At 48.1% G+C, this 27,299-nt stretch overlaps 1 protein-coding gene across 1 annotated transcript in view; it reads right to left on the bottom strand.

Moving 5' to 3' along the window:
• BAZ1A (bromodomain adjacent to zinc finger domain 1A) overlaps nt 1-27,299 on the bottom strand; it is a 956,777-nt gene that overhangs the window by 837,453 nt on the left and 92,025 nt on the right. The window contains exons 2-5 of the mRNA XM_069638454.1: nt 15,556-15,834; nt 14,493-14,648; nt 13,780-13,881; nt 13,060-13,147 (exon numbers count right to left, since the gene is read on the bottom strand). Of these exons, the coding sequence (XP_069494555.1) occupies nt 13,060-13,147; nt 13,780-13,881; nt 14,493-14,648; nt 15,556-15,834 (625 nt within the window). The remainder of the gene's footprint in view (nt 1-13,059; nt 13,148-13,779; nt 13,882-14,492; nt 14,649-15,555; nt 15,835-27,299) is intronic.

Genomic DNA, 27,299 nt, shown 5'->3' with positions numbered 1-27,299 from the left:
TAGTGGTCTTGCCCACATAGGAGCAACTAGGATAAGCGTCATCAGTTCCTTGTCTATCTTGTTCACCATTTTCCTCGAGAGGGGTTGGTGGAAAAGCGTAGACAAATATCCTTGACCAGTTCATACATAGGGCGTTCCCCTTGGAGCCTGGCTGGGGGAACCTGGACGCGAAGTCTGGACATTGACTGTTCGCTTGTGGTGAATAGGTCTATTGTGGAGAAACCCCACTGAGAAAAGATGTTCTACGACGTCTTCGTGTAGTCGCCATTCGTGTTCCTCTGAAAGGTGACCTCTGCTCAGAGAATCTGCTATCGATTTGAGTTCCCCCGGAACATGCTGGGATGACAGGTAAATCTTCTGTTTGAGTGCCCATTTCCAAATTTGTTGGGCAAGCCTGGACAGATTTTGAGAACGAGTGCCCCCCTGTTTATGTAAAACATCGCAGTTGTGCTGTCTGTAAGGGCCTGCACTGACTGGTTCGATAAGAGGGTTTGAATGCCCGAAGCGCTCTGAATACTGCAAGACGTTCCAACAGATTTATGTGGTTCTGAGCAACCCTGCGAGACCAGAGACCCTGAGCTGTGTGGTGAAGGCAGTGCACCCCCCACCCTGTTAAGGAGGCGTCCTTTGTGACAACGGCACGAACCTCTGGGTCGTAGAAGGGTTTCCATTTCATTAGATTCTCTCTCGTCCGCCAGCAAAGATTCTGTACTAGTGTTGGCGAAACAACCACTAGATCGTCCCACTGACCACTTGCCTGAGACCACTGTTTTGTCAACCACTCCTGCATGAGTCAAATGTGCAGGCGTGTGTAGGGAACTAGGTTTAGTCTGTGGGGAAAAGGGATGTCTTATACCTAGTGTGACGTCCACTGTACCCATGATCCCTCACATGTGTAGGTCCCTCAGATAGTTTTTTTCCGCCATATTAGTCGGACGCATGTATGCAGAGTTCCTTTCGGTGTAAAGCCTTTACTTTCAATTACGTTAGATTTCTTCTCATCCTTTGTCCACCGAACGCCGAAGAACGACACCGGTGAGGATCGAGGAGACTTCCGTCAGAGTCTGGCGCGATGGACCCTTGGCGTCCAACATGTACACTCGCCACCAAACACAAACCTGTTTGCGCACCCTTATTTGGCGACCGGATTGATAGAGGAATTAGCAACAGAGTCCAAATTCTTTCCTCTGATGGAAAGGCCAACCCCTCTTGGGTGTTTAGGACAGCTCCTAGTAACTGTTTTGAGGTGCTTGGCACCAGGCTTCATTTTTTCTCGTTGATTGAGAAGCCGAAGAGGAGGTGGATTGTTCTTTGAATGTTTAGTCTGCAAATTAAGGGGTTTCCCCTGTGATGAGCCAGTCGTCCAGGTAAGGGTACACTGGGATTGCCTCCCTGCGTAGGTGCGCCACCACCACAGCCAGTACCTTGTTGAACACCCTTGGAGCCAAGGCTATACCGAAGGGCAGCACCTGGAACTGGTAGTGCTGGTTGTTTACTTTGAAATGCAACAATCTTCTGTGCGCTGGGAACATTGAAATATGAAAATAGGCATCTTTCATATCCAATGTTGCCATGTAATCCCCCTTTTTTAGTAGGGGGATTACCTCCTGGAGTGTAGTCATGTGGAATTTTTGTGGATTCACATACTTGTTTGCAGGGCGCAAATCTAATACTGGGTGCATTGTTAGATTTTTTTTTTGGCACAAGGAAGTAGGTTGAATAAATGCCCCCGTTTACCTGGTTGCCCGGGACGCGTTCTATGGCGTCCTTTGCAAGTAGAGTGGCGATCTCCTCGAGAAGGATTTTCTGGTGCTCCAACAAGTGTACCTTCTGTCTTGGAGGAGGGTCGTGGGGGCGCGCTAATAGTTCTATACAGTATCCTGCGGACACTGTGGACAGCACCCATCTGTCCAAAGTGATTCCCTCCCATGCATGGGTGAAGGTGGAAATGCACCCCCCCACCTGGGGATGCATGGGAAGCGGAACGCTGCCTCAACCCCTAGTGCGGCCCCTGCGCTGGCCTCTGGTGAATCCCTGTGATGCCTGGAACTGATTGTTGCCCCATGAGGTTCCTTGATTTTGGTAGTAGTTGGAACCCCTCCTTGGCCGCGAATGCGACGAAAATTATTTCCCCTCTGACCCGAGGGTTTATTTGTGAGTTGGCCGAGACATTTTAGGGTCTCGTACTCATCTTTAGCTGTCTTTAGTGCCTCTTCCACTGCCTTGCCAAATAGAACGTTCGGCTCTACTGGCATGGCTAAGCGTGGCTTGGGTTTTGGGTTTGAACCCCGACTGCCTTAGCCAAGCGTGGCGTTTTATTACTGTGCCTTTGGCTTTCAATCTTCCAGCATTATCTGCTGCATGAAAATTTGTTTTAAGGATGCACCCAGATACGGACCATCTGTCTGCTGCAAGTTGGGCCAAAGGGCCTTTTAGTGGTTCAGGTGCAGAGGCTACTAGAGCAGCTACTTCTTCCTACTGATGGCAGTTATAGCTTGCCAAGAGTGGTACTGTTAGCAATATGTGCCCGATAGGCTGACGTGGAGGCAACTTTCCTACCCATGCATACATCTTTTTGCTCTCCTTATCAGGAGGTGCTTCAGAAGAAGCAAGTGGTGTACCTGTCCTCTTTCTGGTGGTTGTTACTACCAGGGAGTTGGGTTGTAATTGACCCCTAATGTACATGGGATCGGAGGGTGCGGCCCGGAATAATATTTTCCACTCGTGGATTCACTGCACGAGTAAGATTTGGGGTTACCAGCGAGGGATCAATTCTACACTGGATTGATTTTAATATCGGGATAGCCTGGGTAATGGCTCTCTTACCACCTAGGATTTCTTCTGCGAAATCCCCATCTTCTTGGAAACCCTGTGTGTCTATCTGAAAATGAGCTGCTGCTTTAGCCAGTACCTCATTGCGGAGTGGCTGATTATCAATCGAAGAGTCATGCACCAGGGGGTCCTTAAGAATTGGGGAGTCAAGATTGTTGGCTTCCACCTAATCTTCCTCTTCCTGGTCCTCGTCATCCCCATAAGAAGAAACCACTGCCTTGTCTTCCAGCATATGTGTTTCTGTCTCCTCTCCATATGATTCTGGATGATAAGGTTCAATTAGCAAAGGGTCTGAAACCAATCCCTGCACCGGAGCCTCAGAGCGAAGCCTTTTAGTAGGGGGTTGAGAGGCCTTGGACCCCGAAGGGGCAGAGGTAGCTGGCGTGTTGGCATAGCTATGGAAATAATTAGGGTCTTTTTCATAGAATAAATGACAATCTTCTCATTACCCTATCAATGTCCGCAGAATTCCATTCCTTTGAGCTAGGAATGAATACTTCCTCTTCTTCCTCCATGCCCATATCCTGAGCAGTGGGAGGGAGGAATAATTTTCTTCTTGGTGACAGGTTCAGGGACCTTGTATTCTACTACAGATTTAGGGGCCTTTTTTTCTTTTTGGACTGAGTTTTTTTTTTTTGTTGTTTATCCCCCTTCACATGACTAGAGGAATGTTTTTTCAAGGCTCTTAGGGTCCCCCCTGCCTACCCACTCCTCCTCTCCCCCCCCCCCCCCCCCCCAAGGGATTTTTCGCCTCGCGTCGAGATTCGTATTTGTGTCAAGTTTCAGAGGTGGTACGAGATTGAGGTTTTGGAAGAGGGACGCCAAATCTCGGGAGTAGACGTTACACATGCTACTTGGTGACAGAGGTCGGAATAGTCTTCTGACGACGGGCCCTCTAGGACTATTGAGAGTGTGGCACCTTTTTTTCAACCGCGGACGGTTCTACTTTGTCGTAAGGCGATAGTGACCGGGAACGCCAGAGGGGACATATTCGGTGGACCGCTCTCTCAGTGCCTTTTGTTGCCGATCGCTCGAGTCACGGCCGGGGCTAATGTGTTTGGTGGAAGTGGTGTGTGTTGTGCTTATGCGGCCCGGTGTTGACCTCATAACTGGACCGCCGGCCAGTCCTCTGAGGTCAGGAGCTTGCGCATGGGTGTCTGAAGTCAAAGCTCTGCCCTCGCCGTCCAATACGGTAGCGTTGCTGCAATCGCTGAACGATCCCTCAACATCCATGGCCTCTAGTTGCCTGGCGTAGTGGGCCCAGCGCTTCGTCGAGCGGTCCATGAGTGTTTTGGACTTGAAGAGCTTACAAGCTCGACAGGTAGCCTCGGGATGGTCTTGTGGGAGACACAGGTTACACGTATTGTGTTTGTCTACCCAGGGAATCTTCATGTTAATACTTCAGGCAGAATTTGAAAGGAGTACTCGCCATATGTTACTAATTGGCAGCGGGCAGGTATATGTAGGACATAAAGTGGGAAAAAGCTGTATGACCACCCACCACTCTCCCTACTTGCACAGGGCCGAGGCCAGAGACCTTCCAAGGACCGGCCCAAGGCCAGTGGCCTTTCGAGGCACAAAGTCCGTCGTGGAGTCTCGACGGCTGGTTTCCTCGATCTTCACCGACTTCGAACTTTGGCGTAGTGTGGAAAAGAAAAATACATTTTTGATAATGGCTATAACCAAGGGAACTCCGCAATATGCGTCCGACAGTATGGCGGAAAAAAAAAAATCTGAGTGTCCTACACGCGTGAGGGATCATGGGTACAGTGGACATCACACTAGGGATAGTATTACTGGAACGCCCTAGTTCAACGCCCCTTTTCAGAGTTCCGAAAAACAAACTAATAATTTGCAGCTTCCACTAGATGTCGGCCTATGCACAGCATATGATCTAAGCAGATTCCACAAGCCTCAGAAATCTAGACATATGGTTTGGGTGGGGGGTTTTGGATTGGGCAGGGGGGTTGGGAGGTTTCCCCCCGCATATATGTAACAATTGACGTTCAAAATTCAGTCACTTGTGCAAAGGTCAATTGTCATTCGAACAATTGTGACTCGAACAATTCGTATACAACCCTTTTTTTCCCCTTCTTTCGTCTCATTATATTACTGGTTTTGCAGATTAATTGTGGTTCCACAATGTTCTGTGTAGTCAATTCAGTTGGTTTAATGACATTTGTATTAAACTTTTGTCTAGCTCCTTGTTTGATATTGTGGCAATTTGAACTGTTGTAAAGTATAATTTATGCATAAAATAATATTAAGAGAAATTAGTCCAACTAGCTTGGAGAATCTTCACATATGTCTAACCTCTCCAGGATAGGAAGCAAGTCACAAGTAACAAATCTATAGCATGGCCAGGGTTTCCACAACTTAAAACACAGAGTGGCCCAGGATTAGCCCTGCCCACCAATCAACAGGCCGAGTAAGTAACGGGATCCCCAAAACTTAATGAGGTGCTTATATAAGAACGTCAGCGCGAATTTGTGCAGTATTAGAAAAGACGATTAAGGACTTTTCCTGAGACGTGTGTGCTCACTTATTCACATCCAAGATGAATTGCAAGCCCAATCCTTCCCAACATTGAACGCATCTAAATGTTTTCGTACATGAAAACAGAAGTAACCAGGAAAGACAATTAGCTAGTAGTCGCAAAACCAACAGGCTTTTTTAAATGTGGGAAATTGTCTTAGTGTCTAGAGCATGCTTGCACATGGAACAATCACTTTCAGAGACAACCATCACCACAAGATCCTTGATTTTATCAACTGTAAATCTAAATATCTGATCAATGTGTAATTGTCTGCACATGCAAGCTACTATACATTAGTAGCACCATCAGAGAGTTGCGAACCAGGATACACAAACATCTCGGATCGCTCAAATCAAAGGATGCCAAATTCCCACTCGCGCAACATTGGCAAGAGAAACATCAATGGGAACGAAAGGAGGACATCAGATTTGTAGGACTCGAAGTCATTGGAATAGAACCAAGAGGAGGAGACAGAGCTAAGACTGTGCCAGAGGGAGGCCAAGCTTATTTGTAAGAATACAGGAATGTACTGTGTGGCCTTAACTCCGACCATGAGCTCAGTGTATTTCTATAAATGTTTGTAACATTACAATGAGTGGCAAACCAGTCTCCTCTGTGTACCCATCGCTGACCAGACCCCAACATCAGACATCCATTGGCCCAGCTCTCCAAACACCACAACAGCACTGCACAAGTGTAACTTGGGGCCTGCGAGCTCCACGCCCCTACATGCCAGGGACACAGGCCAAGTATCACCAAACACAAACAGGACCTCACCCACAGAGAACTGGACCCGCAGACCTACTCAAGACAACTGGTCTCAACCACAAATGCTCCGTTACGGGGATCCTTCCCCTGCCCCCAACCAGAGGCTATATACCTAAACAGATAACCGACCAGCTGAATAACCGTCTAACAGGGTCACTTAACCCTAAACCCCAACAGGGCATAGCATTGGCGTCAAGTTTATCATTCCTACCATTTATCTCTACCAACCAATCCCAATGGGTTTCTCCCACTTGCAATGGACAATTAGCCCATCAGCCTCTTGGAAGACACCAACAGGATGGCCCTCTCCAGGCCAATTGCCTCCAAAGAGCAATACTGCAACGACTAACTGTTTCAGACAGGGTGAGCCTACCTATAGACTCCACTGGTCTCAACTGGTAAAAACCCCACAGGGTTTCCATCCCCTGTCCCCAAGGGCAGACCATACACCCAAAAGAGGTCATTGATTAGCTGAACAACCCCAACATGGGGCAACTAACCCCAAACCCATTCAGGGCATAACACTGGCCTCATGTCCACCAACCCTGCCAATTATCCATATAAACCAACCTTAACAGGTTGGCGTTCCCTCCCACTTGCAATGGACATTGGCCCTTCAGCCTCCAGACAGACACCGCAATGTAGGTTCTTTTCAGGTTTATTTCCAGGCTCATCACCTCCAAACAGCGATGCTGCGACGAACAACTCATTCTGACAGGCTTGGCCTCCCTGCTGCATCCCGTGCAACAACATATTGCCATCTGTTTGCACACACGTCATCCGGCCACCCTGCTTGCAACCAATAGGCTGCCCTCACCCTTTAGCCAATCACTAGCGTTGTGTCGTAATTAATACGGAAAGCAACACTCGCACATTATCGCTGAAACTAGCAGATCACCACGAGACCCTCCAAGCTCCTAGAACTCCACCGGGTACAGGTAAGTCGACTTAAATGAGCATGCTCCCCACTCTCACCCCCTCAAAAACACCCCCTATCTCACTGCTAACCGCCTACATGATCCTGCGACAGTACATGCTTTAGCAAGCAGTGTACTTCATTTTTAATTGAAACACTGCAGGCGCTACCCAACTCGCCTCCACCATGCAGGGACTTCTTCATCCGCACGGGACCACCCGCCCCCCACCCACGTCCTGACCAACGGACCAACAGGACAACCCCACACCTTTTAACACGGACCAGACAGCGGACCTTACTGCTTATTTCGCCCCAGAGGTACAGAAAGTGAACCTTCCACACCATCTGCTAGCCACAACGGCATAATCATTAACACCAGGACCAAAGTATCTTCGCAGAAATCCTGCTCCTACCGGACCAGAAATCTCACCTCTGACACACACGACTAACAGTACAAATGGGAGCTCTCACCGGGTTGTCACACCAGCCCATTGGTGAGGCACTTAACTCACATGCCATCACGTCCTGACCCAGCCACTTCATGTGGCAACACAAGCACTAATAACAGCGCATTCAATCCCCTCCAACCTTGATTCTCATCCCCAGATGCTAACCAGCCTACCATCTCTAAACACTCCAACAGAGACCTGCACAAGATACCCCAATACAATCAACTGGTAAGCCTTTCCCATACCCAACACCGGCTCTAACAGCTCCAATATCTAACTCACAAGATACTCATGGTAATTCTCTACCCTTCCTTCCCCTTTTTCTAACATGAACTCAGGCTTGCCTTTTGTTTGCAACGTATTGAACTCACTTTGATTGATGTAATTATCCAAATGACTCTAAACCACCGGGACATGATACATGAAAATGAATAACCATATAAACAACCTTGTCTATGCAAACTATGTCACTCATATGCAACAGACATGAAATTTGGCCAACAATGAATCATACCTTACCAAAATGTGAACTCTTCACATACTGTGCAATGGTCACGTACCCATTTTAAACTATGTACTCGTTTCTGGTCTCACCACTTGTATTATAAAATGAACACTAATGTCACTACATGTCACTATTACTCTGCACCATAACACCCACCTCACGTAAATGGACAGCCTTGAGAAAAACCACTGGTTGAAACACGTGTCGGCACTTAAAAATCCTAAGCATGTAGCTTCATGACTTGCATTGTGCACAAGGTACACATTAGGATGCATGTCACACAAGTGACAACCAATGCTAACCAAGGAACTGACAAAAAACAATATCTTCTCAACCATAAAAGATGTGCAATATTCATTGAAGAAGAAACAAACGTACTGTCATTTGACAACGGGTTATCACCCTATCCCGCACCAACGTTCAAAAGGTTTTCAATCCCAGCAAAAAACGCATCTAAATATAGCCTTGAAAACGACCCATGGTCGAAACACAGGTTGGCTGCGAGCAGTCAACTACTACGTCTTCTTTCTTGCTGATTAAATGATGCAATAGAGACAACTAGCATATTATTGGCTGTGTTTATTTACTTAACATTGGCTAGTATAATTGTCCATGGGTTAGTAACTAATTGGTCTGTCCTACGCGACTCTTCTAGCCTAGGAGAGTCTGGTTAGTTTGATACCAACAGCTACCAGGTGCTACATTTGGTTCCCAGGCCAACTAGTGCCTAATTAAAAGATGCATATGTGACATTAACTTTGAGTGTGTACCATGAGGCGAGGGTTTTACAAGACTACACACACACACACACACACACACTCCACACCCCCTTGGCTATAACCCATATGCATTCTCTTGCACTGGAATAAATATACTATGCACTTTCCGTAACTAGCGCCTAGATGCCTTAGAGTTGTGTGCGCGGAAATAAATGCTAAATAAATAAAAAAATAATGCTTAGAAGAAGTTGAAAAGTCTAGTACAGTGTACAAAATGGATCATACATAGTTTGTAAAATGTGCTGTGTGCGGTGTACTCGCTCCTTGTTACCCAGAGATAGTTTCTGCCTATGGGGTGATGAGTTGGATTTTTCTCCTGCTCATGGAATCTTAATTTTGAACCCCCAAATTAAGCATCCTTCAACCTTTCTTTGGCCCCCATCCAATCAAAGCAATCAAAGGAGAACAGTCTACATCAAAGTACAAAATATACTAATGTAACACACCATTAACACACCAAGCAAGTCAAAATTCAAAATAAGCACAATACGCCAACCATACATATGTACACAGTAGGTAATCTCAAAGTGAGACTAAACGATTTACACTCACAAACAGCAAAGTAGCGCAAATCAATGAAACAAGAGAAACAGTACAATAGTATAAAGTGAAAGTTTATACATTTAATACCATATCAGGCTGCACAAAAAGGCATTAATACACAGCATGCAACAAATCCAATTCAGAATTAGAAGCACCTAAATGTGCCCAGTACATATGACCATTCATTCAGTGAATGTCAGATAGGTATGTTTGTATGGCACCATTTGGCTGGTTAGGGCAGCCAGAAGTAGCTGTTTATGTCAAACTTACCAGACTCTTCTAGGCCCTATCCAGGAGCTAAATAGTTCGCAGAAATTTTGAACCCTGTACTCTGCCTTAAAATTATAAAGCCCCTAAAGCAGTCCTTCCCCTACCAAATAAAAAGGGATAGTACCTCAGAGTAGCAGTTAAGTTTCAGAGAAGGGAGATGGAAGTCCCCTTAGGACAAGATTTGGAAGTAGTATGGTAGCTGTTCTAATTAAAAGCACCTTTGCAAGAAACAGGTAAGCAAAGGTTTAGTGGTATACTGTCAATCCCACCACACTAGTGGTGACCCTGGGGCAGGGGTGGATTCTTGGCTGGAAATTCATTGATCACAGCTAGGCGGAAGAGCTCAGAAGTGGGGTCCTAGGCTTTCCAGCCTCTCCAACCTCTGTGCCCGGAGGAGAGGAGAAGCCACTCGGGCATCCAAACGCTCCGATGACCCTTGGCTCTTGCAGTTCTCCTAGTGGGCATAACCCAACCTGGACCAGTCTCTGCTTCCCATTCTCTGGGGTCTGGTTGCTATACTAGTAGCTCCGTTGTTGAATATTCGCTTCTGGCCTTGTGCAAGCCTATTTTCACTGGCTGCTCTTCAGTGGCCCTGTATTGATTATCTGTTGTGTGAAGCCTTCAGATAGGCCCCATGTCTTAATTCCCTGGAGCGCCAGCCGCTGTGGGCCCCTGGCTCAACTTGCCTTATAAACCTGGTCAGCAGTCTTTGCTCCAAGTTAAAGTCACACCTTCCTTGCTTTGGCACCTCATAACTGAGATGGCCTTGATGGCTGGCTGCCCTTGCACCCTTTTTCTGCTGCTCTTCAGGGTAGATTGGTTAAGTGCACATGGGGTATCCCTGCCGACATGCAAGTTCCAGCAGAGCTACCAAGCATGTAGTGCTCCAGTGTGCTCTCCTCTCTTCACGTCCTTGCCCCCTCTACTCATTCCCCTTTTCCTCTGATGGTCTCCCTAACCCCTGAACTACACTCACCATCCTTTCACTTCCCTACACTACCTCTTAGTCTCCCTCCCCTTACTTACCAAACATGCCCTCACACAAAAGCACCACTTCTCTCAACAACCAATCCCGCAAACTCACACGCATGCCAACTAAATCTTCTCCATGCTCTACTGCCATCACAAAAGTCGGAAATATCCTCTTCTTCACTGGACAATTCAGGTCCTCCCTCGACTACTCACCTTCCACCTTCTTCTTGGATTTCCCTTTCTTGTAGTTTGAAGGTCTCCTTTTTTTTTATGAAGAAATGGACGCCCCCGGAAGGATGCCACCGTGCCACCACAAAGGGGTGCGACAGGGGTAACCCTTCCAGAGACACCAACAGCGGGGAAAAAGCCGGAGGCACAAAAAACCCTGATGAGGCTCAATCCAAGGAAATGAGGATTTGGCTCGAGTGGCTGGCACTTGTAGTGGATGGAGGTTCAATGCTAAAGGAGAAGCCGCATGGAAGGTTTATCCGCTTCAAAGGATGGCTGAAGAAAATACGAATGGGTGGCACTCAAGTAATTCCACAGGCTGAGGTCAGGTACCCAGCGGACAGATAGGCACCAAGGGCAAGGCAGAGGCAGTCCGTCTAACAGGCAGAGTTCAGGTACACAGCAGATGCGTAGCTACAAGGGGCTAGACCAAGACAATCCGTTTAAGAGACAGGGTCCCGGTTCACGGTGGACTGGAGGGCAGCAAAGGCAGGGCTGAGCCAATCCGAAGACAGACAGGGTAGTATACACAGTGGACGGTAAGCAGCGAAGAAAGGGAAAAAGGACGAGAAAAGAAAAAATGCCGAAACTCAGCAATAGAAAAGAGCAGAAATAAAGAAACGAGTAGAAAGGCGAGCAAGGGGAACACAGAGGAAAGAGCGAGGAAAGCAAGGAATAAGAACTTGAGGAAACAGAAGGAAGGAAAGATAGAACGAAAAACTACAACAGGGGAAAGCAAGCAGACAAGGACCGAGGGAAGCAGAGACAAGCGAGAGCGACGGCAACACAGCAGGGAAAACCAGAAACGTTGCAACGCGCTCGCAACCAGGAAGTGGTGAAATAAATACTTCCGGTTACGTGCGCGTGCAACAACTAGAGCGGTGCAGACAAAGTGAAGTACGTGATGGGAAACGCTATGGCAAACAAACGCCAGCGGTTCCAAACCCGCCATCCCTGCCTAGATGTGACAACCGCACAGTCATCCCTCCACTTGGTCTCCTCACAATCTGCCTTCTCCTCCCTTGCCCCCCAAACAACCAACACACTGCAAGTCTCCCTTGCACCCCTCCCCCTTTTACCATTGGTCCTGGCTCCCATCTGGTTTCCTAGGAACATCGCTCCCATGTTATTTCCTCATAGTCCTCGCATACAGGTACGAGACTTTAAAATGCCTCTCAAATCCAGCCCCCCACCTCAAACCTGGGTCCACAGGAGTTCTGCAATGGCTGCTTATGAAAAGTACAATCAATCTTAAAGTTCTTAAAACACATGGTTTCCATGATAAACAGTCCTTCTCCAAGTTCTTAGTTGTGTGGTTTAGAGTTCCCCAATTGCCGGTCTGCAGTGCGGTACGCACTGCTGCACTGCAGTTCTCTGCCGACTCTTACTGGTGGGTTGCACGGTCTTTCCTTCACAAGGACTTCTGGATGTTGCGGTCCTAGAAGAGAAGCTACACACTGGCAAGCATTTTAGTAGTGCTGGCATGGGGCAATTAAAAGTGGTACTACACACTGGTAGTCAGACATATGGAGAGGAGAGACTGGGGCCCTTCCAACTCCCTCACCCACCTCTGGGTCAGGTATGGTTCTGGCAAACACACTGGCAAGCCTCCTGCCCAGGTTCAGAAGGGTTCCCCATCACCAACTGGGAGTGTTCGATCTCAGACCACATCAAACCGGATGTATAAATGTGAGCTCTGGGATGCAATCCGTAAGCATCCTCAGTGCTTCCCTGGGTTGGTTTGAATGTAGCAACAATACCCAACTGAACAGAGGCAAAATGCTTGAAATGTGCAGTGGAGGACTGAAGAATGGGGCATATGCAACACAGTGAATTGCTGAAGTAAAACCATACCCAAGGAAGACCAAGGCTTGGCACCTGCTATGAATCTATTGACTGCAAAGTACTACTGGGCTCTGCATACTAGCGTTCCACATTCCCACACCCCCCCACCCCAACTCTCAACCCAGAGAGCGTCATATTCAGAGAAGCTCTGCAATAGAGATGTGGCTTTATCCTCCTGAACACCAAGCAAAGGGTCTGCGTACGCGATCCTAAATAGCATGATCAAGCGTGGCACCATTCAAGTTGGCCTGCTACAAAGCACTCCATGCTAAAACTAAGAATGGCCGCACAATGAAGGTGCAGGAGAAGGCTTCAGTAATATGCTGAGCGGCACAGCCTCTGCACAGTGCTAATGCAGACCTGCTTTAGCAGAGGTGAAACATTCGGCATCAATGATGCGCATGGCTTTCACTTACCTTCGGCTTCTGCTCCCCATTGTGCAACTCGCAGTGTAACTTCAGAAACAGTTTAAGTCGCTCTCGGGAAAACAAGGCTGGCTTCCGGCTATTGCAAAAACAGAAAGATTAGCAAATTAAAAACTCTCCAGACTTTTAATCTTAGCATGTATTCATGCGATTTAGATTCAACCTTCTGGGTACCCTTGAGGGGTAAGGAAATTTGAAGGAAAAATAAAGGGATACCAGATTCTGAAATGTCATGTAGATTGTGTAAAGACGACGTTTTGGAGACCTTAAAAGACTAGGTGTCCCATTGTACAGCGGTTAAACCCTTGAGGGTACAGTATCTAGGCAGATTTGTTGAAAATTAGGAAAGCCTGGGGGCAGAATAGTTTTTGGAATTAATTAATGAGGGGAGAAAGTTGTCAATTGTACTTGCCCTTGTAAGATTTTTAAGCAGTATTCACTCCAGATTGGGGGAACATGCATATATAAATATAAGAGTAGATTTTAAGGTAAAAAATGATTAAATGGATGTGTGATTTTGTGTTCCATAAAATTATACAATTCTTACATGTTAATGTAAACTGAATGACAAAAAACGAAACAAATTACAAACAGAGCAGAGTTAACAGATGCTCAACGCCCCCCATACATCCCAATGTTTTCAAATCAAAGTTTCCATATCTTATCTCAGCCCCCACCTAAATCACCACCCTGTCAGACATTGCACCTCACCTGATCTGGCAACACTTCACCGTCACAGACTCGTAAGGTTCCTGTTTAATTGGCCTGACCCTGTACTTGAACAAAGAGGGGTCGACAGTAGATGGTCTCTTCCTGGAAAAAAAACAGCCGCCTATTACAAACACTAACTTAGTTTTACAGGAAAATGGGCAGCTTAAAAAAAATATATAATAATAATGCAGATTGCCTGTTGACTCTGGTTCTGCCTGGGAACCCGATCACACTTTTCACCCACCTTTCACTCCATGGTCTAGGGGATACTCCACTCGATAATACCATCTATTCTGTGCTCTCCCAGGGTGGCAGAAAATTGCACTAATAACCACTCCACTTTTCTCAACATCATCCACCCAAACCTCCTGCTGTCCCTGGCAGAGGCATCTGCAAATTAACAGGCAGCACAGGTCAACCCTCACTTACCAACTCTCCTTAGCGCCCCCCCCCCACCCACCTCCCCAAACCCTCATGCTCCAATAGCATCCTTTCCTGCAAACGGTTGACAGCAACAGGGCAATTAACACTTCAGAAGGCTGTGACAGGCTTAATAAATCCCTCTGGGCAGCTGCAATAGATTAATTTCCTCCTGCTCAGTACCCTGTGTTCAACTGTTTTGTTCCTTGCGGAGGCAAATGCATTCAGCAGTTGTGTGCCTAATGCTGGATCAGCGGCACACAAGACTCCGGACACACTGCAAGTCCACTCACCCGTTCTGTGCAGAGGCTTTGGAGGGCTCTGGCTCCTCATCACTGTCACTGATAACAATGGTCTCCATATTTGCAACAGGTTTGTTCTCAGCATGGCCATTTACCATCCCATTCTCCTTTGGCGGTGGCTTAACCTCCAGGATTGTACATTGTAACCTGCAAAGATTCCATTGTTAAGTAAAAGCCAGACTGCACCTGCTACCATAAGAATAAACATAACTGTGCTTTTATGCCATTTCAAGCTGCGAAATTGCCCCTCCACAGAGGACATAATTACTGCCATGCCCCCTCCCCCACATATCTTGCATCACAAAGGCAGACTGAGGGGAGGAGAGCGAGCTTGCAAAATGAAGGTTATTCACAAATCAGGACCTCAAAGCAATACTCCAAAATCCCTTTCTCAACAAGCAGCAAACCAAAAGGCAGATCCCCCCCCCCACTAATCCAACAAACAGCACATATTACCAAGACTCTAAAGAGTGTCTGGGAGCAGAATCATCAAAAAGGTAGAGGGCTATAACAGAGAAGCAAGTCCTTGGATTCTACTGATCAAGGCCTACATTTCACCATCAGGAATGTCCCATTAACTAATGCCTTCAAACATGCAAAGCTGCAAACAATAGCAAACAAGGAAAGCCTCAACAGGACAGGATGTCTTTTCCCCACATCACACTGCGGCTAAGACCATTTCAATGCACTGACAAAACTTGCACAAAATGCAAGCTTATCCTCCGATGCAATATCAGTTACACTGTTCTAGATATGTGCTCCAGGTTTAGACTTGCACATCTGCACCCATAACGCCAGATCTAGTTGAACAGTGGGCGCCACTATGGATAATTGGCAGAGTAGCGGAGGAGGCTGCAATACCTCCTCGTTACTCGCCAAGAAATAAAAAGTATAAAATACTAGTATGAAGCACAAAGCTGCATGCTTTACTGAAACCCTTAACCAAAGCCCCAACCGGTCCAGATTTCAATACACCCTAATCTCACTGTGTATAGTAGTTAACAGACCTTGCCATTCAGTTTTACTTTGGTGACCTGTGGCAGGAATTCCTTACCTTGCACCGCTGTTCCGCAAAACATCCACCATCTCACCCACAAAGAATCGGTTGTGCATGTAAGCAAGGAGGTCATCGCACACCTCTTGGAGACGTGCTCGGTGTGTGCAGGAAGCCAGGTACAGCACAGGACCTATAAGGGGCAATGGGAAATTCTGAATACTGCGGCGGGCTCTCTTCTCCGACTCCACAGCCTCCTGGTAGGTGAGGCCAGGCTTGTTGGTGATGGAACAGCTCCATACAAGGCTGTTACAGAGGATGGTACGCTCAAAGAACTCGCTGCAAAGAAAGCAAGACAGGACATAAGATTCTACGTCCCACGGCCACAATACCCATCAATAGAGCCCCTTGCATAAGAGCAGGTAACCAAGTACAGCAAGACATGGGCAACACGCCAGTGCACATATCAAATGCCTTTTTACACTTTCCACCTTCCTAGGCTAAGAAATAGCCCCCACCAGCTTCCAAATCAAAGAGCATATATGGTTAACTGGACTATTGTAGCACCCTACTACACCAGGTTCCAAAGCACTGGTCACATGGATTTTTTGGGGTTTTCACCATGTTAGTCAAAACTCTCAGGGGTAAGCCGAGCAGATTAGTCTGGCTTCACTCTTCAGAAGTGAAAGATTGCCCACACAGTACAATTACTGAAAAAAATTGACAATTTGCATTAATGAATTGTCTACAGAAAGGTAAGAACAAACCCTTAACAATGAAAATCAGTCACAGTGTCCCCTAAGAGACACACAATATGCTTCAGACAGTGAACAGGTGCAACTGATTTACTGTTCGCTACAAGTGTGACTATGCTTTTTGTGATTTGAATCTTATTACTAACGGATAAATGAACACAGAATATGATAATGCAAATTGGGAACAACAATAACTAGACCAGTAGGTTTACATAGTGTGCAGAAATAAGCACATGTAGATGATATGTGGCTCAGATCATATTCACACACACGGTCACCAGGGGACAGGGGGAGGCGGGGTGGGGTCAAACCATAAGAAACAGCCCTGCATGAATGAGAGGCAACAATAATCACCATGACAATAAACCGACTAGAGACAGATTAGCACTCTACTCTCCCCGCCACCCAAAGTATGGCACAGTATAGCAACCACATCAGACAGGTCCCATAGCTGACATGCTCCCTTCATACCACATCCATTCGTATATGGCCTGCTTCTCATGCGTATACAATCTTGACACCAGCCCTTCCCACATAATCATGGTCGTGCCCATCTGGGATTTCCATTTAACAAGAAATTACTTTCTGGCTGCAAATAATCACATCACGCCAATCCTCCACCCCATCTTGTAGAACATAGCCCTAGGATCCATCAGCACTGTCACTCCTGGGATGCGACCCACACCTACCTGTACTGAGCCCACAAATCTCTGGATTGCAGGGCAGGAACACAGCAAATGCACCAGCGTCCTTTAAGGAAGGCATAGATTCAACAGTAACAAACAAGTGACCACAGTTCAAGGGTGTTTATTGAACGCCAAAAATAGGTTTGAAAAAGGTCTACCTAATCCTAAATCTACAGATCCGAGCAAAGTAAGACCATCAAATAGTGTGTCCTAGTGGTGTCTTGTCAAAATAAAAAGGGCCTATACTAATAAACCTATTGACAATTCATACCTATAAATGCAAATCGTGTGGGAAACAGTTTTACGAAAAAGAAAGAAGTGTTCACAAAATTATATGTCAGGATGTTCAGGCCGTTAGCCTCCCTTCTCCACGTTTTCAGCACGGGACAAGGCGGTACATTCTAGCTCAGCAGTCTCTGGATTCTCTAGCACGAGGATACAGTTCAATCGTTAGCATCAGGACCTTCCATGTCCAAGTCTCTTTGCCTCTGAAAGCCTCTTCTTTCAGAGGGCTTGATGTGACAAATCAATGAGTTCTTTTCCTCTTAGGATTTCACAAGTATTCAATTTCTCAGGCGATTCACTACTCACCTCGGATCCCCCTCAGTCGGGCTCAGATCCTCTTTAACACAATGTTTAATTAGTCTCCCTACGCCAGGCTCAAATCAACTTCCATCTACTTTTGTCAACTTTCTTTACGCTATCAACACCGAAGACTTCCGATTGTGCACAGGATTTTGCAGGACCACTTCTGAACAAAGATTTGTGCATCGAATTCTTGGTCACCCTTTCCGTTGGATACGTTAGAGACTTTCAAATGAGCACCTCACATGGTGCCCAACCACTCCGGCTAAGTTATCGTATCTTGGCTTCAAAGTTCAATCACTCATCTGTTCAATTTTAGTTGAGTTGATCACCACATACGCTTAACACAATGTTAGCTTCAGCATTCACTATACAACGCTGCCCCTTGCATCCATGGCTTCAACATAGACAGGTCTGGGATTAGTCTCCCCAACTCGCCAGCTGTGCTGACTTCACTGGTGCTGTTTTGTTGTAGGAGCCAAAAACAGTACCACGACGGCAAGCGATTCTACCCGCCTTGACTATCGATGCAGGAGAGTCCTGGGTACCTCCAAAACACAATGCAGGATTCTTCAGCCTTGTCTCCTGGTCTTATGTTTTTTATTCTCGAAGGTTCGTGAAAGTAACGGTTCCTCGTCGCAAAGGTCAAGGGGACTTCCCTCCTTGCGATCCCCTTCGGTGTGTAGTCTTTCGTGTTTTATGAAAAAGCCATCTTGGAACTGCTGCTTCCTCGCATGCTTTACTCAGTGTGCTCTCGTGCTCCACCTTTTATCCGTGTGGTAAAGTGTAATGCAAGTCAGGTGTGTGTGTGTGTAATGGTCAGTAATTGCCTGGCCCTGCCTGACCATTGTATTGGGACATGTCGGGTATACAGCTCGGGTGTTAGTCCGTTTTCACTCATAGCAAGCTGTCCGTGAGAAAGTGTTCGTGTTGGGAGGGGATGGATGGGGATTGAGTTTGTAACTATGGGGTAAAGGTGTTACAGGGAAGGGGATACCGTGTCTAGTCATCCGGTGTCCCACTCCCACTCCACAAAGACCCTCACCCAGTTGATGCTCCCACACTGGTCCACCCCCAGGAACTGGATCCACAAGCGATGGCTGTGTCCTGGCCAGAAGATGACAGATCCCTGGGGAATAGTCCCCAGTCTTCTACACCCCTCCAGAAGTCTCTAGAAGTCAGCAGCTTCATCACCGCCATCTTAGTCGGTGAATAGTCATATCTTTGAATAATCTTATATTGAATTTCCCTATTACCTGCACTGTAAAACACCACATTCATAAGGTAGAAGGTGGTGTATAGATCACCACAGTCAGTTGAACCTCCCAGTCCACTGCCCATTGTTCCGTCAATATCGCATTCCTCCCCACATTCGCGATACTAGGTATATAAAAAGTACTTCAGCTTAGGAAATGCAGCCTTATCGGCATCTAATTCACAGTGAAGGGGTACATGTGAATGTAGTAGCCTCGGATGTCTGCGAATTAATCACAGAAAGGTCTGCCCTGTGCCCTAACCATTCTGATTGGTCCGATCCTAGCACTCCCTTGCCCTCAGAACGGTAGTGGGGCAGCATCTTCAATTGATAATGATATTTTATTTCTATCGCGCTCGTACACAAGTGTTTCAGACCGCGGCAAGGCAAGGCAGAACAAAACAGCGATCTTACTAGGCCAGTGACATTGAGAACGCGCAAGTGCATGGAAGGGGGAGAAGTGGAAAGTGCGAAGAAAAGGAGAAACAGATAAAAAAATATTAAGTCAGATCTGCCTACCTGCCGCCAGGAGACCTGCTGGGTCACTCTCTCTCTGTCCCCTGGATTCATCAAGAGCAAGGCTCCGAGGCCAAGCCAGGGTGGATTTGTTGTCAGCTCCAGTATTTCCAAGCAACTGTGAACAATACCACAATGAGGGGCCCACAATGGGATGCCATGCAATGTGATGTGAAGACGGCTCCACAGGAAAACCACAGCTTCCAGAAGGGTAAGGGGCTGCCAGTTTGGTTCGATGCCAGCTTGCTGTCTCATTCGAGTTCAACCAAATCTTCATCCAGCATGCCTGGGCCGCCAAGAATATTGCCACGAAGGGAGAGCTAGACCCCCATCCTGTTTGGGGGCATACAATCATTCAGTTTTTAATCTGGCCCTCTTGTGTGGCCAAATGAATTTCCCTACGAGCCTGTGAAGACCATGTTGCATCTTAGAGGGCATAGCACAAGAGATAATTTGTGTCAAATAGACCAATTTGGGAAGGGTGTTCCTTTTATCACATTGAGCCTACCCTACATTTGAGCAAATCATCTTGGCCTTAAGCAATCAGAGCTGGATAATCATCATGGACTAGAGTATCCACGGAAGGACTTGCATGCATCTCAGGATACTAGATGGCAGTAGCTTGCAACATAAAAAGGGCCAGCCATCCGGGTTCCCATGGAATATCAGCCTGCAGCAGCAGCATCTTCAATTTGTCATAGTTTACTTTATATCATGAGATCGGACCGAAACAACTCGGGAGGGATTGGATCAGAGGGAGGTTGACTTGCCAGTTTGCCACATAAAGGAGGACATCATCCGCATAAAGAAATGCAGTGTTCAATCCCAGCCCTAGTGATGCCCACCAGGTCTCGGTCCTGTCAAATTCTGGCAGCCAGGGGTTCGATGGCTAAAGCGTAGAGAAGCGGCGACAGGGGACAGCCCGGTCACGTACTCGATTAAAGCCAGAAGGGAGCCGAGATTAACTCATTAGCGATTAACGACCCATGTGGTGTTCAGCAATACAAAAGCCCCACCAGGTCCAAGAAGTATCCCTTGATGGCGAAGGTTTGTAAGACGGTAAACATAATCCCATTTGACCTTGTCCAACGCCTTCTCGGCATCGAGGGATAGAATAATATTGTCCTACCCATTTCAGCTGCAACTAGATTTAAAGAGGCATCTCACAATGTCGCAAGAGTGCCGACCGTGAATAAACCCAGTCTGGTCCTGGTGGACCAGCTTTGGGAGGATATGATCCAGCTGATGTGCAAGCATTTGGCCAGGATTTTTGCATTGGTATTGATGAGGCATATGGGTCGACATGAGCTGCAATCGGTAAGGTCTTTAATAAAGTTAGGGAAGTTGAGATTAGCCCCCAAGAGCAAGTTAGGGAGGGACCGCGCAGCACTAGCTTCATTAAGGACAGTTGCCAGCCAGGGTGCTATTTTATCCACCAGCACCTTATAAAGATCAATCGGAAGGCCATTGGGGCCGGTGGCCTTCTTGCGAGTCAAACCCACTACAGCCGCCGCCACCTTCCCAGTCTTGGATAGGGGCATTCAGTAGACTTAAATACGCCTCAGACACGCTTCAGAAGTAACAGTCTCTGCATAGAGCTCCTGAAAGTACTCCGTGAAGCGATCATTAATCGCCCTAGTGTCTGTAAGAAGCGTTTCCAACCTGGACTTAATGCCATCGATGAGCTGTGCCCGCTGGTGTCCCTTTAGGACAGGGTTGTCCAACTCTGGCCTTCGAGAGCTAGAATCCTGACAGGTTTTCAGGATCTCATTAATATTCATGAGGAAAAATTGTATGCACATTTTTTTCTCATGAATATTAATGAGGGGTATCCTGAAATCCGACATGGATCTGGGCTCTGTGTGGTGCAATCCTTAAGATCCTTCCTACATAATTCTACCAAGCAGAGCACAATCTAGTGTGGCCTTCTGCTCTCACTCCATGCGCTGGAGGTCCATCTGGAGGTTCTTTTCGCGCTGCCGCCAACCCTTCAACTTAAAGGCCCATTGTGCGATACATTACCCCCTCAAGGAGGCTTTAAAAGAATCCCAGCATCTCAATACTGAGAAACCCTCTATCATATTATCCTCCCAGAACCGATCTATGTGCTGCCCCAAGCTCTACACAAAGTCAGGGTATTGCAGGGTGGCATGATTTAGTCCCCAGTGCGGGACTTGGGGTTGTGCCGTCAGAAATGATATTTGGAGCACAACAGGGCAATGGTCTGAGATAGTGATAGGTCGGATCTCACACCGCTCCACCATGGATAGCATTGGCGAAACGAGCAGCCGGTAATCAAGGCGGGCATAACACCGATGATGGTTCGAGTAAAAAGAGAATTCTCGCTGTTGCAGATGCTGCTCCCTCCACACATCGCGCAAACTAAGTTCATCCATCAAACTCAAAAGAGCATTAATTTTTCTAGGAAGCGTCCACTGGGCAGAGGGGGAAAGCATCCTGTCCACAGCCAGTGCAACATTAACATCCCCACCCACAAAGGTCAATGGGTCCATAAAGGAACCACTCTGTAAGGACATGGGGAAAGAAGCCAGCATGGTCATTGGTCGGTCCATAGATATTTAGGAGGATGACATTGCTGGAAGAGCAGCCCGTTCACCATCACATAGCACCCATCCGGGTCGGAGAGAGCATTCAACAGGGTGAAGGGCAGTCTCTTGTGAAGAAGGATAGACACCCCGCTCTTGCATGTAAATAGTGCATGTAAGGCCTGCCCCACCCATCCCCGGACAAGCTTCCCTGACTCAGTTGCATCCAGATGAGTTTCCTAAAGGAATAGAATATACCCCCCCGGTCATCCCGTAACAGGGTCAGCATCAAATGGTGCTTAAATCATATCACCCGGGCCCTGGATGTTCAAGGTAATAGAGCGTGATCGCAGTCATGTAAGTGCACTAGTCTATCGTACAGGCACACCTTACGCTGACTGCCCCAACACCCACTGAGAATGCCAACCCCAGTGCCACCCACAATACCATGCAGGCAACTCTCCCAATCTATGTCCCCAAACACCCCTGTGACACAACCAAAACATCAGCATGAAACCCCCCCTTCCGTCCACAACATAGAAACAAACACCAAACTAAGCAGGCAAACATTGAGCTCCTAGCGGAGAACCCAATAACAAGAAACTGCCAATCCAGAACAAATAGGCAAGAATCCACAGATCCCACTTACATTTTACATACAAGGCATACATAATACATCAAAACAGTCTAAACAAAAGATTAATAAAAATAACTGCTTTGTATAAATACAAACAGAACAAAACGGTAGAGCAAATTCAGCCCTGGCTCATATCAGCACAGACAAACATTTAAGAGTCCTAAGGCCTTACAGCCACATCAGCAGGTGCTCAATGACCTGTCCGACATACCATGGGGGACCAGTGACGCAGCACATTTCCGTCGCTGTCCAGTCAAGTAGCTGAGTTTTCCTGTGCTCTCCCGCCAGCCGATCGCTTTGGGCCCCCTAGGTCATCTGCCCTTCTTTTGCCACTTTGATCTTAAGTCCAGGTGTATGCAGTCACAGTCATCTTCCTTAGATGTAGTGGCCTGAGGGTCCAAGGCGGGGATGGCGTCAGGCCCCAGGATGTCATGCTGGCCCATAAACCGCCAGGCCTCAGCAGGGGAGTGAAAGGTGTGCGCTTCACGTCCAGTTGGAAGCACCACACCGCCGGTAACTTTAGATGGTATCAATGCGAGGAACCCTTTAGAGATTTGAAGATTGGGTTATACTCCCGGCGCGGCTTGGATGCCTCCAGCTAGAAGTCATTGAATAATTGGCATATCGGAGGTTCTTCCTCAGTTTATTTTTCACGGCTTGGAACTTCCTCCTTTGCTCCTGGACTGGTTGGTTGAAGTCAGGGAAGAGTCTAATGATGGAGGAGCCATATAGGAGTTCGCTGTTGTCCCTAGCAGTTCTGAGGAGAACATCTGTCTCTAATTTAGGAGACTAGTAATAATTGGTCTGGCTGGAGCACCAGGAGGTGGTTTAGCCACTAATGAGCAGTGTGCCCTCTTGACCAAAAACCGAGGACAGCAGGGGGTGGTCAAGAATTTCCACCAGGGGTTTCATATTGTCGATGTGTGGGGACCTCCGCAACACAGATGTTATTTCTCTGTGATCTTCCCTCCAAGGTCATTGTTCTTAGCTTCCACCCATCTCACCGATTGTTGTAAGGACACCACCTCCCTTTTAAGGCTGCAACCCTGTCCTCCGTATCCCGTATCCGCTGTTCCGCCTCTGTCATGCGGACACACAATTTGTCCGTTTAGCTCAGGTCTCAACCCTGAAGTTCAGTGCATCTATTTTTGATCCAAGGGAATCCGTGCTATTCTTCAAGCACAGTAGAGTCCGTTTCAATGTGGCCATATCGACAGCAGCAGGGGCTGAGGTTGAATGCAAGGTTATTATCTATTTCTCACTGCTACCAACTGGAAACAAATTAACTTCAATAATGTTATGCTGTATGCCCTGGGAAACGTTATAAGGTGCGGTTACAGCTTCTATGCAGAACAGCACCGACCTTAGTGCTGCTGTCTGAGCATCGGGAGGCCTGACATTTTGTGTTAAACAATGTCAGGGTGAGAAGGATCGGTGTCCGGCAAGCGGGAGAGCCGGCTCTGTCCCTCTGTTTGCGGCGCGAAAAGGAAAGCAGGAGGAGCAGGGAACAGCGTCTGAGTTTTGACAAAATTGAAGGTGCTGGGAAGTGGTGGTGGGCCGCCTGGTTCCTGCGCCCCCTCCGGTCACATAGGGGAGGTGGTTTGCATTCTGCTGCCCACCCCTCACAATCTCCTGCTCCCGTTACATGGCAGTTGGCAGGACTTTGCCCCACCCCCACCCGAACTGAACGAGGGCCTGGACCAGAGGCCTGGAAGATAACGGCGGGGGCTCCCTAGAGTACTCGATAGATAGTGACACTAACGGAAACCCGGCCCCACAAGCTGTGAATGAAAGAAGGGCCCCCTGTGGCCTGTTATGCGATACAACCTAGAAGAGACACTGTATAAAAAAGGAACAGAGGACCAAGTAAGGTTGAGAAGGAAAGTGCCTAGGTCAGGTGCAGTGTGGCAGCTTGGTATATCTGGGCCGGGGTGCTGCGGAGGCCATTGTACTTCTAGCTCCTATCCACCTTCAGCAGGAGACAGACCACTGACCAGGCATGCTCACCTGCTGAGGGGTGGCAGAGTCCGGATGACAGCGCAGGCCTGAGAGGATGAGAATGGTGCCGTTATCCAGAACAAACGCTCGAAGGTGTGGGGCCCCAAATCAAGGGGTGTGTGCCCGCCTTCAGGGTGCATAATCAAGGGGTGGTGAACATACCGGAGGGGCCAGGACGGCCTCGGAACAACAGTGGTGGCTTGCAGGGGGAAATCAGCTGGTGGTGAACAGTCAGCCTGAACCAACAGCTGAAGACCAAACAAGATTTTGGAAGACAGGAGGGTGGCGCTGACCCACAGGGCTGCGCAGGTGACCCCAAATTGGATAAAAAGAGAAGGTGCATCACAGGAGGTGTGGGCCCCCGGTTCTGGGGCGTGTGCCTGCCTCCCGGACTCATTGGGGGACGGAATTGGATCCAGTGATATTCTGGTAGCTAGAGGTCGGTGGAGGGGGTGTGTGCCCAAACACCCTGTGCCCGCCTCACCCCTGGAGTGTGGGTCTCAATCCCCTCTGGCCAGGGGGCAGAGTGGAACATTCCCCTTGGGTGACCTACAATCTAGTGGTTTGATAGTGAAGGGAATCCTGTGGAAAGGGAAGGACCGGACAGACTGTACCCCCAGAAGGAGTGAGACCTCATTGGAGCATCCCAACCGGGCCTAAGATTACATGGAGGCCAGAACAAAGCGGGTTGTATTTGCTTCCACAGGCAGACCGGACCCCACGGCCTCCCCAGAAGGGCGGAAGATGACAGGGCAGGGGGAGGGGGGTAGTGATGGCGACTAAAAGACGTTGCGTCCCTTCGATGGAATTAGGAGTAGGACGGCTGATATTGGTGGCAAGGTGGATAAGATAAACGTGCGAATGGACAACATTGAGGAGCAAACCACCTTAGACACCCTGGAGGCACAGATGGACACAAGGATAGGCGAGATTGAGCGACGAGAAGCTGAAATGATTCTGAAGATGGATTTGAGAATCGCAAACCCAGAAATAACCGGTTTCTCATTAGGATACCAGAAGCCGAGGGTGAATCAGAGAGCCGAGGAGGGCGATACATGACATATCTAGACTCCTATTTGAAGAGTACTCAATCGATGAGACAAAATAGAAAGGGTCCACAGAGCCGGTTGATCGGGGACGGGCCCCGAGGTCGGTCCTGGCCAGTCACAATTTTTCAGGACCTGTCGTCGCTGGCTCTCGCAAAGAGAAGAATGTGTCTGCCCTTGACGAAATGGCTAAACGAGAAAGGAGTTCGGGACAGATTGGGATTTCCGTTCGATTACCTTTGAACTGGAGGGCCTGAAATACCGTCTTGCTTCTGAGGACGAGATAAACAAGACAATTGGTGAGACCGCATGGGGGTGCAGGGGGGGGGGGGAGCTTCGGGCTCACAAGGTGAAAGATGAGCGGACAAACAAAGGTGCATTAAGGGGCCTCAAAGGGAGCGGGTTGCACAATCAAAGAAGTTTCAGGAGCTGAATACCCCCCCCCCCCCCCACCGACTGGTACACCCTGAACCCTAAGCGGGCTGGGGTTGAATTCCAGCCGCAGTTGATTGAGGGGATTATCGGGCTAGTCATCCTGTTTGGGGGGGGGGGGGAGGGGTCCGGGGGAACTGGCGACCTTGGGGGACCAGATTTCAGGGTCCCATTGTTGCAGCTGGGTCATCAGGGATCAATGGATCTGGATTCAGATGTACGTTTGGAACGCAAGTTGAAGTTGGGGGAAGGGGGACACTGGGGTTTGAGGTGACACGAGTTGGGGCCTGGGTTTCGGGCCTGCTTGGTGGTTCAGCACTCTAGTGAAAACAACTGGAGGTGGGGGGCGGGCGCCTAAGGGGGGGTGGGTCTTTGAGGGTAACTGGGGTTTTGGAATGTCTTGATCCGACACTTATGTACACACAGTTCTGTTCCCAGGAGGCCCAAAAGGGGGGACAAGATTGAGGTATGGCTGATTCAAAGGGCTAAACTCACCAGCCACGCAGTGTTTGGTTGCGAGGGAATTTGGAAGATATGGGATAGATGTCCTATTCCTCCAAGAGACTAAATATTTGAGGGGTGAAGAGCGGAGGATTCCATGTGGGGGGGGGGGGGGGGGAGAATATTGGGGCTCAGGGGTAACAAGGAAGGCTGGGGTTGGGATTCTGGTCCGCAAGGGGCTCCAACTAGAAGTTACCAAAGTGTGGTCTGATATGGAGGGAAGGGCGGTTATGCTCTCAGGTCTCATGTGGGGACTCCGGTTCAGATTTGCTACGATGTATACCCCCAATCAAGGTCAAGGGAGGTTCTAACAGAGAACTCCGTAAAAGAAAGATTGAGGGGCACTTCATATTGGGAGGAGACTTCAAGGTTTGGAGGGATAGCAGCTTAGACCAGCAGTCTGGACACCCTAGGGAGCAGGCACCCCAACATCAGGCGGTCAGGGAAGTGGGAATCTTGATGGCTCTACAGGATGCAGGATGTATGGCGCCACTTCCACCCACGAGTCAGGGGTTGACCTACTCCGCAGCACATGGAACTGTGAAGAGAATAGACTACCTTTATATATCCTGAGACCTATGGGAATACAAACGGGGTCAGTCATCCATCCCATCAGTTAGTCTGATCACAAGTCGGTTTATACTGGTTGGGCAGGACTCTGTCCCAGCGGCTCGAAGTTGAGGTGCAAGGACTCTGGAATGATCCTTGTTTCAGGGTAAGGTATTTTGAATTGAACAATGGGGAGGTATGCAAGGACATTGTGTGAGATGCAGCAAAGGCAACAAGGAGAGTGATGCGGATTAGAGAAGGGGCTCGCAGAAAGAGGCAATGCACTCGCATAGAAAGA

Source organism: Ambystoma mexicanum, chromosome 14 (genome assembly GCF_040938575.1).
Source record: "Ambystoma mexicanum isolate Mex_15411 chromosome 14, UKY_AmexF1_1, whole genome shotgun sequence".
NCBI classification, from domain to species: Eukaryota; Metazoa; Chordata; class Amphibia; order Caudata; family Ambystomatidae; genus Ambystoma; species Ambystoma mexicanum.
The sequence above is the reverse complement of the archived record's forward strand: the minus strand, read 5'-3'. Positions and strand labels throughout refer to the sequence as shown.